Source organism: Nyctereutes procyonoides, unplaced genomic scaffold, assembly GCF_905146905.1.
Source record: "Nyctereutes procyonoides isolate TBG_1078 unplaced genomic scaffold, NYPRO_anot_genome, whole genome shotgun sequence".
NCBI lineage: Eukaryota > Metazoa > Chordata > Mammalia > Carnivora > Canidae > Nyctereutes > Nyctereutes procyonoides.
Genome location: NW_026575133.1, coordinates 7,132,497 through 7,147,775, shown reverse-complemented (window position 1 = coordinate 7,147,775; position 15,279 = coordinate 7,132,497). Strand labels below are relative to the sequence as shown.

General features: G+C 51.1%; 1 protein-coding gene across 5 annotated transcripts; it reads right to left on the bottom strand.

Moving 5' to 3' along the window:
* Positions 1 to 178: 178 nt before the first annotated feature.
* Positions 179 to 15,048, bottom strand: PPRC1 (PPARG related coactivator 1). Of its 5 annotated transcripts, none has more exons than XM_055300167.1 (14): positions 14,882 to 15,048; positions 10,607 to 10,795; positions 9,847 to 9,993; positions 9,629 to 9,730; positions 6,621 to 9,516; positions 6,282 to 6,335; positions 5,389 to 5,446; positions 4,538 to 4,608; positions 2,815 to 3,538; positions 1,710 to 1,859; positions 1,511 to 1,577; positions 1,268 to 1,389; positions 870 to 1,021; positions 179 to 578 (listed from the first exon to the last, which is right to left on the bottom strand). In XM_055300167.1, exons 1-14 carry the CDS (start codon positions 15,032 to 15,034, stop codon positions 475 to 477), a joined length of 4,989 nt encoding a protein of 1,662 aa, XP_055156142.1. In that variant the 5' UTR covers positions 15,035 to 15,048; the 3' UTR covers positions 179 to 474. The 5 variants fall into 5 exon arrangements, with proteins under 5 accessions (XP_055156142.1, XP_055156143.1, XP_055156144.1 ...); XM_055300168.1 differs by having other exon boundaries at positions 4,538 to 4,605; XM_055300169.1 differs by having other exon boundaries at positions 9,638 to 9,730.
* Positions 15,049 to 15,279: the final 231 nt, after the last annotated feature.

Here is a 15,279-nt window from a genome sequence, read left to right as displayed (position 1 = left end):
AGACTGATTTCACTGACAACACATCCTGAGGAGCAGAGTTCCAACAGGATTTCACATCTGACCAAAGAGGGGTCCTAGAAATTAAATGGAGGTAAGCACATCCCTGATTGTGTTCAGGTTGGAAAAGTGAGATGTCTGGCACTAATACCATTGAAAGAAGCACAACAGCACTTGAGAATTCTCTCTAGTTTGTGTTTATTAGTCTGCATAGTGACTTAGATCTTCCAAACACTGGGGAACCCTCAGCCCCATTAGAACATAGGAATGCAAGTTAACTTGTTTCAATGCCTGTTATAAAAAACAAATAACCCTTTTTAAAAAATCTGATTTAACACATTTTTTATTTCACTTTTTTCCATTTCTTTATAAAACAGTCATCTCCTCACTAGCAGCTCTCTCCCCTAAAGTGGGGGAGGGGGGTGGAGGAGGTTGGACACCTCCAAAGAAAAAGGGAAGGGGGAGAAGGGCCCAGGGTTACCTCCTGAGGTTCTTCTGGGCCTGTTTCAACAATGTGTCAAAGTCAAGAGAATCGAATTTACTCTTTACAGGAGCAGGATCAAAGTCTTCCCGGTTGGAGTCTATAAAAATAGAGACAGACATCAAGGTCTCTGACAACACTTCCCTACCACAGGGTCCTCAAATAGCCAGTCTCCTCCCACCCCAATAATGGATGGAGATAGTATAACCTTGGTTTTTAAGTCAAAGAGAGAGCCCTCATTTCTCCTCTCATCCCACCACCCCTAGGTTCTTTGTCACATTAAGTATTAGGTCAGTTCCATGAAAGAAAGCCCCACTCTCAAAAAAAAGGTTGGGAGCCCTTATGGGGACAATATGAAGTATACCAAACCCTCGGGGTCTCTTCCACTCACCAAGATCAGAATAGCTTCTCTTGCAGAACTGCCTGCGGCCCCCAAAGCAGAGATCAAAGGGCTGTTCATCTGCCTGCCTCAGCTTGTGGCCACTCTCGATGGCTGCAAATGCCTCCTCAGCATAGCGGTAGGTAACGAAACCATAGTTGTCACTGGTGGGGAAGGTGAGGCAGAGGCTAGGATGCCTATTTGGTCACATGCTATGGTGAAGAAATACTTCCCAGGGTATAGAGAGGGACTGGGGTGATTTTTCTCAGTCCCCAAATGGCCAGTCCTTTGACTGTGGGAGTGAAGGGGTCATCCTACATTACCTAGCACAAAGAGCAAGTGGGAGAGACAAGCATCAAAGTAAATGGACAGGACAGAAAAGACATTCTGACCTTAGGGCCCAAGCTTACCCTTGGACACGGAAGTGGATAGTGCACTCCTCAATCTCTCCAAAAACAGAGAACCTCTGTTTCAGTTCTGACCTAGTCATTCGGCCAGGTATCTTCCCAATAAAGACCACTCTTCTCTCCTCCTATGTTGGAACAAGGAAAATTGACACACCATGAACCACGGCAACTGCTGTAGAAGATTCTCCAAGCTCCTGGCCCAGGGGCAAGTCCCATCAACCCCCCAAAACCCGTTCCTCTACTCACTATTGCACGCTCCTTCTGCAGCACTCTCTGCCTTTGGTAATGGTCATGTGAACGATAAGAACTGTACCTGACATGAGAAGAAGGTACCAACCATCAGCCACCAGCCCCTACCCCCCAACATTAGGTAGCTCAAATCTCAGAACCCCTCAGGCATTTGCATCCCAGATGCACAATCTCCCTGATCGTATACTATACTCACCGCCGCCTCCTGTCACTTCTCCGTCGGGGGGATGGGGAGCGGGACCGGCTTCGAGAACTGGATGACGAAGATGAGGAAGAAGAGGAAGAAGATGAGGAGGAGGAAGAGGAAGAGCATCTTCGGGAACGTCCAGAGGAACTGCAACTGGATCTGGAGGATAAAGGAGCATGCAGGAATGCTGGGAATGGTGCAGATATATTCTACTTACCTCGCCTTGGACCCATCCTTCCCTCCCAGTCAGGAAGGTCAAGCCCAAAGGCAAAGCAGAGCAAAAGAGTTCTAGAAGAACTCCACAGACGACCGAACTGAGGCCCTCATGAACTTTAGATGTATCTGGAATGTTTTAGTGTTTTGGCACAAATCACACTTTCAATTATGTAATTAAAAACAAAAATATTTAACAAGTCAGAGTGAGTGAAGAAAAATAAATGGAGACTCAAGAGTTAAGGGGCTGGGCCCTAGGTCTTACAATTAGCTGGGGGTGCCAGGCCTGGGTCTCTGGGTTCCTGCTCCCCTAACATGTCTCACAGCAGTGCTGCGACCATGTTGTAAAAGGAAGGTGACTTGCTAGACCTGTATTAGAGATCATTTCTCAAGAGGCCATTCTGGTTCCAAAACCAAGAATTCTTATTAAGTAGGAAAATTTGGGTCTGTTACTGAGAAAAATGTACTGTCAGAAAATATATGAGGCCACAGTAACAATGGAACTGCCCAGAGTCTTTCCTCAACAGATGATTAGAAGAACTGCCATTAACAACCCCCATCCCACCTTCCGACAGCCCACCAAGAAAAGAGAAGTGAGGACTACGTGACAGGTTAAACATGGGTGAGATCTAACCCTAATGGTCTCCCAAAGGCAGGGTTGGTCAAGGAAACAGGAGACCTCAGGGATATCTCTAACTCAAATAGAGGACAGAAGCTATCTTCTCACAGCTTGCCTCCTTCAGTAATCCAAGAAAGGGCGAAAATACAGAAGCCAAGACAGAAGTGGAAGCTTTAGAGCCTGAATGTATCAAACTCAATGTGCAAAAGCTTTCAAAGTAAACTGGAGGAGAGCACATGGACTTCCTAAATGAAGAGGACCTAACAGGGCATCAGAGCTCACCTTCGCCACCTCTTGTGTGGGGGGGAGAGGGACCGGGACCGGGACCGGGATGAGGAAGACGACGATGAGGATGAGGAGGAAGATGCTTCGCTGGTCCGGTTGGACCCAGAGCTGACAGAACGGCTGCTGCGGCCACGACAGCCCTGCCAGCCCCGGCTTGGGGGGCTGGCTGACCTGCAGGCTTTTCGGTAACAGCGCACTGACCGCTGCTTGGCTGAGGGCTCAGGGGGAGTTCTACTGTTCATGTCATTCCGGCAAGGTGAGGCCTCAGGGGACAGCAAGGTGGATGGCGCGAGGCAAGGAGCTGGGGGATCTGCCTGCTCACTGCTAGTCCTGTGATCAAGTGGCTCCTGGGAGGCAGCTGTGCGTGGGGGCAGGGGGGTGACTGGGCCCAAGGACAAGACAGGTTTGATGGTGATGTCCTGATGGCGTTTGACGTTCCATCGGGAGCCCACCTCTGGAATGACTGGGGCAGGCGTCTTTCTGGGGGGAGTCCTGCTCCGGACACAATAGTCATGGTCCCCAGAGCCCACATGGACTGGACTAGGGCCATGGACCCCTTCTTGGAGGCGGGTTGCAGCTGGATGTTTGGCCTCTGTAAATCCTTCAGGCTTCAGGGTTCCCTCCTGGGCGGTGGACTTAGGAGATTTGGCTTTGGCCAGCAGTGAGACAGCAGCCAGGGGCTTCCATAATTGGTGGGGAGGGGTAGCTGGAGGGGTGAGCCCTGTGAGGGGAGGGAGGATGGAGATAGCAGGATGAGATCCGATTCTACACTTCCCAGCACTGCGTATATAGGCTCCAGTGACCCCCACTTCATGTCACAAAATACACCAACAACAGTCAACAGCCCAAATTCTCCCACTGTTACAACTACTCCTACCTTCAAGTTTCCTATCTTGAAGACCAAGTAATAAAAACCCAGCCAAAAAAAAAAAAAAAAACCAGCCAGCTAGGGTCCTCCTGAACCCCTCAACCTCTCACTGCCCCAACCTAGCTAGTGACTGACTCCTCTACCTCTCCATTCTTAGACCCAGCCCTTCCCCCTAGTACTGCTTGACTTCAGGACTGCATCTTGCCTGGACTCCCATAATCATCTTCCAGTGATCTCCTACCTCAGGCTTCACATCCATCCACCTCTCTTCTACATTCCTGCTACAGGGAGCACCCCAAAACCAACTGCTTCTTCAATGCACAAGATGAAGTCCAAACAACTTAACATGGCATTCAAAGTTCCCATAGTCTGACCTCCTACTTAACCACTTGAGCTTTATCTCTTGCTTTAGTTCTGCCCACCACCCCCATCAGCCAATACACTCCAGCCAAACAACTCACAATTCCCCAAAACATACCAGGCTGGTTTTGTTTCTTCAGTTCACTCCAGCTGCTCATTCTCCTTAGAATGCCCCATCCCCTAAATCTATCTGATTGATATCAGTGATTTTCTCAAACCTCTGCTGGAGGGATTATACCTTCTATATATAACCCTCCCCTCACTGACCCATTTCAGACCCCACTATAAACCACAAAGGTTTTTTTAACAAATAACTTCTGATACTCAACATGCTCATTAGTTTATACATCTGCTCCCTGGACCATGAGAACTTCAAGGATGAGGATCACATCTCTGTATTCCCAACACCTACACACACCTGGTGCAAAGCAGACTCTATAAACATTTGCTGCACAAACTAATCAAAGGCCGAGTTCGCCACTCTGAACCCACCTGCCACGTTGGCCAGTTCTGGGGCTTGTAACCGGTCTAAGGGCCTCTTCTCCTGGGGAGTGTCAACGCTGCTGGCGGGGGGGAAAAGGGAAAGCCTGGTTCATTGCCTCCTCAACATCTTGTACATCTCTTTTCCTCACAAAGCAATGAGAGAGGGGTGTGTGCAGAGAAGAGAGGGATGCACAAACTGTCCCTATCACTCTCCTCCAGCACAGAAGGGCTCTTTGTGACTGTGATGTAGGCTGGATCTCACCTTGGCTCTGTTCAGTTCTAGGAGGCAGGCTGGCTATGACCTTGAATTCCCCCCCCACCTCCTTTAAGCCAGGAACCTTGCCCACCTAGCTTAAAACCCAAAATCAATGTGGATGGGAACATGCTCAGCAGAACAGGATACGGTACCATGAACATGAAAAATGAAAAAAGGCCTCTCAGTGCTGGAAGACTGGGGAACAAGGATGTCCAGGGTGCCTCCTCCATGAATCAGGAGAGCCCTAGCATGAACATCTTCCCCTACTTTATTTTATACCATTACCAGTATTGAGCAAGCTTAAAAGTCTGTTAAACAAAAGAAAGAAATCCCCAAAGCCACGATGTGCCAGAAGATAAAAAGCACCTCCAGGACATCTGGAATCCCAGACTGGCATCAGCAGAGAATAGTACACATCCTCCTACCTCACCACCCAAGACTGTGTCTAGTAGTGATGGGCTGAGGGGGGGCACGGGAAAACAGGGACAGACTCTAAAGCTGACTAAAAGTCCCTGCAACAGAAGCATCCAGTTGACAGTCCTGAAGTGCCGGCCGGCTGCTGACCAACAGCTGTAGGGTAACTCGCTCATGTCTCCATACTCACCCTGAGTTTCCTACAGCCAGGCTGTCAGCAGGAGCCGGGGGAGGGCACTCCTTTTTGGCTGCAAAGAAACCAAATTAGTTAAAAGGCCAACCAGATGTTCCAGATTGAGGTGGACAAAAGGGCTGGCTTGGAGACCCAAAGAAGGAAAATCTACTTTACCTATATATTTCACTGGGCTCTCCCCAGAGAGGTCCACTCTCTCCTAGTTGGTACCCAGGTACTATTTTTAATCATGTCTCTGCTCACAGACATCTGTTAACTCCTCATGAATCTGCGACAGAGTCCAAACTTCCAAGCCTAGCATGCAACGTTCTACGTGAGCTAACTTTACTTCCTGGTCTTGTGGTCTACTTTTGTTCTACACTTACCATATTTTATATTTTTCCTTGTACTATAGATACTTGTTACTAAATCAGGAATCATTTTAAAAATTTTCCTTTCCAATTAGACCATAAGCTCCTTGAGGATAGGACACAGTACCCTCTACAGCATCTAGATCCTTGCTTTGTACTGAGAAAGCTGAGCTACCCCTTGCCTTCCAAACACACTATACACAGTCATTCCTGTACCTCTGCCTTTATTCACACAGACCCCGTCTTCAGGATCCAGCTTGAGAGCTACTACCTTCTAGAAAAATGTCCCCTACCAACCCAACCCACTTCAATCTCCACATCCATCTACTCTTCGTAATTCTTGCCATGCTGTACCACCACCCCTCTCCCTGGCTTAGATTGTATTGTAGATGAACCTTGTCTCCCCATTCTGACAGGGAATAAGATTAATTCTCTGAGACTGCCCCTCCACCACTCCCTTCCATCCATCTAAGCAACAGGGCTGGGCCCAAATTAAATAGCAACAGAAAGGGGTTTAGCGTAGCTACCCAGGCTCCTCACCTTCGGATTTCTCAAACTGTTCCAGCAGACTGGACAGGTCCGAAGCCTCAATTCCTATGGAAGCACACCACACAGGATTGGAGACAGAAAACTCGTCTTAGAATTCCCAAATCACCTCACTTCTCCCTTTATGCTCCCCCTACCCACTGTACTAAGTAAACTAAGGCAGGAACACAAAGCAGGAAGGAATCAAACAAACTCAAGAGCTCTGCCTCTCAGGAACCCTCCGAACAACCAAACCTCAGCCCCGTCAAGGTAGTTTACCTTGTTCTACGGAGTACACTCACCATCCAAGCCCCTTGCCCTTTACTCACATCAACTAAACTGTGTGGCACTTACCAATCTCACTGATGAAGGCCTGTACCACGTCCTCAGGGCCTTGAGTACGTGGGGTAGGCAGGAAGGAGAGTTTCCTTAGACGGGCTGGGTGGACAGCAGGCAGCTTAGATATAGTGCTCTGCTTTGGTGTGGGTGTGGAAACAGCCTTGGCAACAGAAGAGAGGGGCTTCTCCCTGGGCCTGGCTTCTTGGGTCTCAGGCTTTAGCCTCTCTGACGCAGGCTCCTCAACAGCCACACTCTCAGCAGACAGACATGGTGGAGCCTTGATCTGGGGGCTTTGCACTGGGGAGGACATCCTGTGTTTCATATGAGGAGATGCAGGCATGGGCTTGACCTCTACTTTGGTGGGCTCTATTGGTGGAGCTCCCTGGCCAGCTGACCCAAGACAGAGGGGAGGAGCCATTGACCCAGGAAGTACACTTTCAGAAGGGCCAGCTGGAATGCCACTGGGCTCCACCTTGGGTGGAGGAGCAGCTCCCCCAACAGATGCTAGAGGCAAAGGAGGTGGTGGCAAAGTAGGCCAGAATGGAGGGTGTTGCAGCCCTGGACCCCATCCCAAGGGCCCATAGGCACAGCTGGAGCTATAAGGTGGGACTGGGGCTGGAGGAGGTACCCAAGGCACATTGCAAGTGGGGGGCACAGCATAGGTGCCAGGAGTACCAGATACCAGGGGCACTGTTGGTGGGGGGGGCAGGCAAGGATAGCCAGAAGGGGACACAGGGGGATAACAAGGCCAAGGTGGCACAGGAGCATAATGAGTATAGGGATCAGGTGGCACTGGCCTCATAGACATTGGAAGACTGGGAGGCTGTAGTGGTGGTGGGGGCAGACTGGGGATCCCTTGCCCACTTGTAGGAAGGGGCAGCACGGGGGTCAGGCCTAGCCCACCTGGAGGAAAAGGCAAAGCAGTGGGCATTGTGGGAGGCATGGGCTGCACAGGAGGTAGAGGTCTTGCTGGTAGTGGTAGCTCTTGGGATGGCACCTGCTCAATGGTAGTTGAGGCCACAGATTTGCTTACAGGTGGCTCAGGACTAGAAGAAGCAGGGCTGGGACCCACAGGCACAAAACAAGCCTCAGGGGGGACCTCAGGACTTCTCTGCAGAGTTGTCTTCTTGGCAGGGGCTGGTGGGATGACAAGACAAGGGATGTCTGCTAGCCCTGTGGGAGTCTCTGGGAGACTAGGCCACTTCCCAGCTGGGGGCTGGGGACTCCTCTCTTCTGCCTCTGCTTGGCGCTGTTGCCTTCGTCGCCAGTACTCTGACAGGCTAAGAGGCCGAGGTCTGGCTTCCTGGGTTGTGGCACTCGTACTACTTTCTACCTTCACAGGACCCCCTACCTCCTGGACTTCGGGGATGACAGCCTTTAGAGGGTCCAAGGACTCTGACTCTAGAAGGAGCCGGGGAGCTGGATTCCCCTGGACTGATGACATTGCACCACGTCTGGGATCAGATGGCCTAGACTTAACTAGCACAGGATCAACTGGAGCCAGGTCACTGGGAACAGAGTCAACTGGTGCTGAGTTAGCTGGGACAGGGTCACCTGGTGGCAAGTCATCTGAGATGGGAACAACCACTGTAGGGTCAATTTCTGCTGAGTCAGCCAGAACTGGGTCAATCAGCACTGGGTCAGCTGGGAGAGAGACAACCAGTTCTGGGTTTGCTGAAGCAAGGTCAACCAGTGCAGGATCAACAGGTACAGGGTCAGCTAGAACAGGATGAACTTCAGTGGGATCAGTTTCAACAGTGTCAAGTGGCATGCGGTTGGCTCGAGCAGAGACATGGGTTGGAACAGGGTTGGCTTGGATGCTGTCAACAAGGTTGGAGTAACGGTCTAGAGGATCTTCTTTAGCACAACTAGCTTGCCCAGCACTACTCTCCAAGTTCCCAGAGCTAGGTTTCTCCAAGGCAGCTGCCCAGGCCCGAGCCCAAGCCCGGGGCTTCCCTCTACTACGAGGAGGCCCAACCTCTTTTTGAGGTTCCTCCTGAGGCACATTTCTTGCCTGAGAGGTCACCTCTGTAGCCATGGTAGGCTGCCCACGAGAAGATGACCTCAGCCTCCTAGTATAGCCTTCTGCACAGGATGCTGGCTGCTCTTTACTCTTCTTCTTCCTGCCCTTTCGAGCTCTCTGGGAGCTCAGCATTGTGTTGGCTGGTGTGTTGTGAGGCTCCTTGGGCATCATTGGCTCCATGACCTCCCTGGGCTTCAACAAGCAGACTGACTCTAGCTTTTCCTGGGAGTCCAATGACAACCTCTCTTTCTCAGGGCAGAGGTCTTCCTTGGGCACAGCAGCCTCTGTCTCTGACTCCAGCGTAGGCATGAGTAGCTTCAAAGCTGGACTGGCCTCTAGTGAGTCATCCAGGAGCACAGGCTGGGGTCTGGTAGGGATCTGCCGTACCACAACTGGGATCTCCAGGTCATTACCAGCTGTGGCTGCCTGGCCCACTATCTCCAGCACCACACAATCCTCAGGCAGTGTCAAATCATCCGGCTGCTCCTGAAGCTCATCCTCAAGTGCTGTCAGGTGGGTGAGGTTGGGCAGGCAATAGGGATGCATGGCCCGTACCAGCTCACTCAAGGAGGAGATGCTCTCGTCACCAGCTGCTTGCACTGCCATCTCTGAGGCTGAGGTTTTCTCTTCCTCCTTGGGGCAGGCCAGGTGCATAGGAAAGTCTGGGATATTGCTCACGGAGTTGTCAAGTTCCCCAGCAAGCATCTGGCCACCGAAGTTGGCCACCTCCTCCTCCTCTTCCCCATCACTACGCTGCTGGGGAGGAGGGGATTGGCCCCGGCGAGCTCTTGACCTTGAGGATCTCCAGCTAGGAAGCTTAGGGGAAGAGGTTTCTAAGAAGGAAGGTGAGGAGAAGTCCCAAGGAGGATCTGAGAGAGACATCTCAACCTGTGAGAAAAAAGAGAAGCTGCAAGTTTTCTCCAAGGATACATTTTTCCAGGCCTGTCTCCACATACTCCTCCCTCCTGGGAGTCTCTGAGGCTCCCTTGGTCAGGCTTACCCCACTCACTCTACTACTGCCTGTGCTGGGCCCCAATGTGTCAACCGGGGTGATGAGGTCACATTCCGGGGGTGTCCGGGAGAGAGTGAGCAGCTTGTGCAGCTGAGAGAAAGGAAAAGACTTGAGATGAGTGCTTCACAACCATATGAGTAGGCCCACAGTCATGGCTCTAACCTTTGCACCAACCACACACCCCCTTCCCCTGGTCCCACACTCACAGAGGAGCCCTCCCGAGGTGACACAAGTAGTTCTGAGTCAGGAATGCTGTCAAACGGAGACAGGTTCTCGGAATCTGCATTGTCCAAGATCTCTGTCAGAGCTGTAAGTAGTGACACTTCATTCTGGTCCTCCAGAGATAGCCTGCTCTGCTCCAGAAAGACAACAGGAAGGTCTCACCATCATCCCTAATCATCTACTGGCCAGTGAGAAGGACTGAACACCAAGGGAAGCAGGCTCAGTTCAGCTCAATTGCCAAAGAGAGATCTAAAGGATGCCTGGGTAGCTCAGTGGTTAAGTGTCTGCCTTTAGCCAGAAAGAGACCTGAGTGCAGTGCAGAAAGCATGGGCTCCAATCTCATTGTCATCTCCCACCTCTCTAGTGCCAAGAGGAGCCTATCAGAATTGAGGCTTAGGCTTATGTTTCATATACTCCTTCCACCCTCAGACAAGATGTGGGATGCTCAGCAGACAGCCCTTGGCTAGGCTGGAATTGGACTCAAAATAGACTGGAACCCTCTGGACATGTGAGATGAGGGCCCATGCAGCAGGAAAGGCCTTGGACTATTGTTCAAGCCAGCCAGGGCATCCTCACATGGGACATGGTCTGGCAACCTACAGCTACAACTCTGAGACAAAAAACACTTCAAGGACTTGGTTTGGGTATCCAGGAACCAAGATCCTGGGAAAGCAGAACCACTGAACCATAGCCTAAATGCACAGCTCCCACCCAAAGACCTTTTTAAGCCCAGCCCCAGCTCACCTCCCCAAGGCTCCCAAAATCCTCAATGAGGGAGATGAGGGAGGCATCCATGTAGCTCTGCATGGTCCCCAGCAGTGTCTCATCCTGCAGTATCAGCTCCTCCATCTCCAGGTCCTTATCCCTCAGGCAGGGGCCAAGCCGAGACAGACTGACAAAACCAGAATCCTCCCCTTCCTCATGCAGCAGCACCTGGGACAAACAGGATAGTCAGAAGGGCATAAAAGCTACAGGGCATGGGACTTCTGGGGCATCTGTGTGATAGGCTCTGTAAACCGTGTGCCCAGCCTTCCACCAATGGCCCCAAACTCAGCAGGAGCCCCACCAAAGCCAAAAATCTGGACTTGCTGGGCAGAATGAAATACAACCCATGAGCCAAAGTACCAATCAGGATGGCAGTGTTCAAGGACCTTCTTCTGGGCAAAAAAAGGTTTGGACTCCATCCAGAAACAGTTGGAGCCACAGACGGTTATTAAATGAGGGAGTAAGAACATCAAAAAGATCAAGATTGTTCAGAAAAGTTGTCTGCTGGTAGTGATAAAAGCAGATAGTCTGAGGGGTACACCAAAGGAGAGGTGGTCAGTGAGGAGGCGACTTCAGCTCCAACCATCTTACCTCCCTCAAATACTGCTCAGACCTCTCTTCCCTGCTTAGCTCAAACCCTACCTTCTTCAAGAATACTCAGGTTCCCCAACCCATGCTGATCTCTCCTCATATGCCTGAATTCATTTGTCTCATAGCACTTATTTTTCTGGCAAATGTGATGTCCCTTGCATCATTACTAAAGCTGGATTCTAAGTTCCTCTGGGGCAAATAACCCTTTGTACCATACTAGCCTATATCCTTCTTGAATCTTGGAAGGGTTTAAACATTCACACTTCAATCAAACTTTTATTTTGAAGGCCCTACAGTGTGCCACTCAACTTCTCAATGGTAGTTCCAAAGAAAAAGTCTCCTCCTAACTCTAACAGGACCACATGAGCACAAAGAGAAAGCCTGATTCAGTACATGGAAAAGCCCCACCCCAACTCTTGCCTGAAAATTAGCAACATCTTTAGCCTTGTCAGGCAGGGAGCCTCCGCCCAGGCCTGTCAAGAGTGTGGGCGTGGGCTGGGCCAGAGGTAGCTAGAATGGGGCTGGCAAGCCAGAGGCCAGAGCCAGGGGTATCTCCACTATAGGAAACATATGAGGAAAGCCAAAGAACAGAAACAAATACAGACAAACCAATCCCCCCTCCCCTTCTGCACCAAAGGGAAAGTTTACACCTCTTCCAAGGGAGGAAAAGAAAAAAGAAAAGGCAATAGGTGTGACAATACCCCTATACCCACCCTCCTAATCAAGCTGAAGAGTTCCAGTGCCCAGAGAGGAAGGCTAGATACACTTTAGGAAGCCAAGTCCAGAGAGGAAGTGAAAGGTGGCAGGTTTTAGGCACCAACTCCTCCCAAGCCTTCACAATCCTATAATTACAACTAGCAGCTGAATAGCACCTGGCTCAGCAAACACTCTTGGGTGAGCAAGGAGGCTGCATTTCAACTTGTCCTGCCTGACCTACCTGACCTAGCTACTGGGCCAGAATCTTACAACAATGTCCAGCTCTGAGAACTACTCACAACCCCCATCAGGAAGGTACTGGAGCCCCAGTCAGAGACATACCCATCTTCCCCTGACATCATCTATCCCTCAATCCCCAAGAAGCACAGCTCTCAGACTACCAAAATCATCTAGGAGCTAAACCCAGGTTAAAAGAGAGCGAGCCACCAGCATCTCCAGCTTCAGCAACCTCCCAACTGGCTTTCCACACCCAGTCTTGTCCCTATAGGATTCAAAACCAACTACAAACTATTAAAAATACACAACTGGTAACTTTTTGAGACCCTCCCTAAACCCCTCCAATGGCATCTTACTGCTCTTATCACTAAATTTAAACTCCTTAAAAAAAACTTTGAAATCCTGGTGTTCCCCACTAGGCACTTCTACTCCAGTGTGTGTCCTCCTACCACTTGCCTCTCTCTACACGAGACACACAGGTCTCTAAGTTTCTTTTTTTTTTTTGTTTTAAGAGATTTTATTTAGGGGTACCTGAGTAACTCAGTTGGTTGGACATCTGCCTTTGGCTCAGGTGGTGATCCCCAGGAGTCCTGGGATCAAGGCCTACATTGGGCTCCCTGCTCAGCAGAGTCTGCTTCTCCCTCTGTCCCTCCCCCTGCTTGTGCTCTTTCAAAGAAATAAAATCCTAAAAAAAAAAAAAAAAAAAAAAGATTTTATTTATTTATTTGACAGAGAGATAGAACCAGTGAGCACAAGCAGGGGGAATGGCACAAGGGCGGGGGAAAAGTTGCTTCCCAAGCTAGGAGCCTGACTCCCCAAGCAGGGTCCTGGGATCATGACCTGAGCTGAAGGTAGATGCCTAACCCAATGAGCCACCCAGGCACCCCTTGCCATTTCTTCAATAAACCTTGTTCTCTCCCACTTCAAGCCCTTCTCGCACTATTTCCTCTGATGAAAGCCTACCTCCCCCACCACACAGCCTTCATAAGTCTCAACTTAAAATGTTCTTTCCCAGACCCTGCAATGTAGATTACTACCGCTCATTATGTAATCCCAAATATGCTGCACTTTCCTTTTGTCCCACTCATTATTTATTGTCTATCCCAATAAAACCATCCTAGAGAACAGGGACTATGTGTGGCTTACCACAGCATCCCTTCTGTCTAAACACAGTATCTCAATAAATACTGGTGGACTAACTAGCTTCCACATATCCACCTTTATGAGGGAGAGGTGAGAGATGAGACACACATAATTTCTCCAGGAGATCCTCTCCAAACCCAGATGACCACCTAAATTGGATTACTGCTGGGTGATGGATCCTTCCTGCCTCTCCCATAAAAGGTGAGCAGTCCCCAAGCTAGGGCCCCAGCAGCAAGAGCTTGGATTGGTTTGCTGGAACGGACATAGCCTGCAGCCTAATTCCCACCTAAAACCAAAACCAAACCAAACTGAACCACCCAAAAGTTTTCAAGGACTTGGCTTAATTAAGAGAGATTAACAGTTCAGACTAAGTCCTGCCCACCAACACTCTAGGTAGCAACTTTTAAGAAGCCCTCTGCTGAGGAGTGAGATGATAAGCTTGTAAGTATTCAGAAAACCAAGGAAACAGAATCTTGATAGAAGCCACCCCATCCAATAAATGTAGTATTGAATAGTTTTTAAATCTCCTTTTCCCATCCGAGCAAAATTCCAAAGAGCTTTAAATACAAATCACCTCAGTTTATATGTGTCAGTTCACAGAAGCAGGCCTTAAAAGAGACGCTGAAGGAAAAAGGGAAGGAGAAAGGATTCCCTTTCCCTAACTTAGTCTCGTCCCGCGTATATGTTGACACTCCCCAAGCCCCTTGAATCACCAATGAGGCAGGTCCGCAGGCAACCAAAACGCCAGTGCCCATAACTCACAACCCACGACAAGCCAGTCAGACAGAAGTCGCCACAAGCATACTCCACAGCCCTTCTACCCTCCCCAACACACCCCACCATCCGCAGGCAACTGACTCCCCGCACATCTGGAAGGTCTTTCACCATTCGCTGTTGAGGCGCCGTGAACCAAGGCAGGAGAAATAAACTACTCCAAGACCCTGGGCAAAGCTGACTCTAACAGCCCCTAACCTTTTTTCTCGGCTAGGGGCCCCCAACCGGGTCGGAGATGGCGGGACGGGCTGAGACACACCCAGTTCCCAGCAGTGCGGCTCCAACGCCGATACGAGATGCCGGGCAGCCTGGAGCGGGAGCCACGTGGACATCCCCTCCCCGCCCCCACGTGGACCCGCGGGCCACCCCCCCACCAGAAGCCCAACCCACGTGGGTGCCAAGGCCTCCTAGAGGGGGAGGGGAAGCCGACAAGTTCTCCCGGGAAAATTGCTCCCCCCCCCACGTGGCTCCGAAAAGGCACTGCAGCGCGGTGCTAGCGGCACCCCCACTCGGCATCCTTAGAAAGGAGGTCTTAACCCTGGATTCCAAGTCCGAATCCCTGACCCCCCACCACGGGCCATGTTTCCGACACCTGGCTATGCCCTTTCGGTGTTCCAGAGGAATGGCCATAGGGACCCTGTCTCTGCCTACGTCCCATTAGCAAACAGCGCAGATCCATTCGGCCCAACCCGTCTCCCACAGGCAGCCGGCTTCTCCTCCCGAGCGCTTCCTCCCTTTCCTGTGGCGTCCACGTGTCACCGCCCGGCACACGCCGCTTTGCTGCCAGCCGCGGGCCGCCAGCCAGTCTCTCACCTGCTCCCCGCCACTCACAGAGCCCACAGTCCCATAAGGCGCTTGGCTCCGATTCCCCCAACTGCTGCCGCGGACTCCACCGCCGGGGTCGGGTCCGGGGCCCCCACTCGGAGACGGCGCGACTCCGTCTCTGCGTCCCCGGCGCGCCGCCATCTTGGCCCCTGAACACCCAGCGCAGCTCTGGTCGCCGGCGCCGCCTCGCCCAGCAGATTATGGGAAGGGAACTACAATTCCCGGAAGACACTGCAAGACTACGGATCCCAAAAGGCCTTGCGGCGAGGCCCACTAGCACCTGGGAAGAAGGCCCTGGCCTCGCAAGGGAGCCTGGGAATTGTAGTTGTTTTAAGCGGAGTCGCAGCGGCACGCGCTATAGACCTACTGTCACGCTTAGTTCTGTG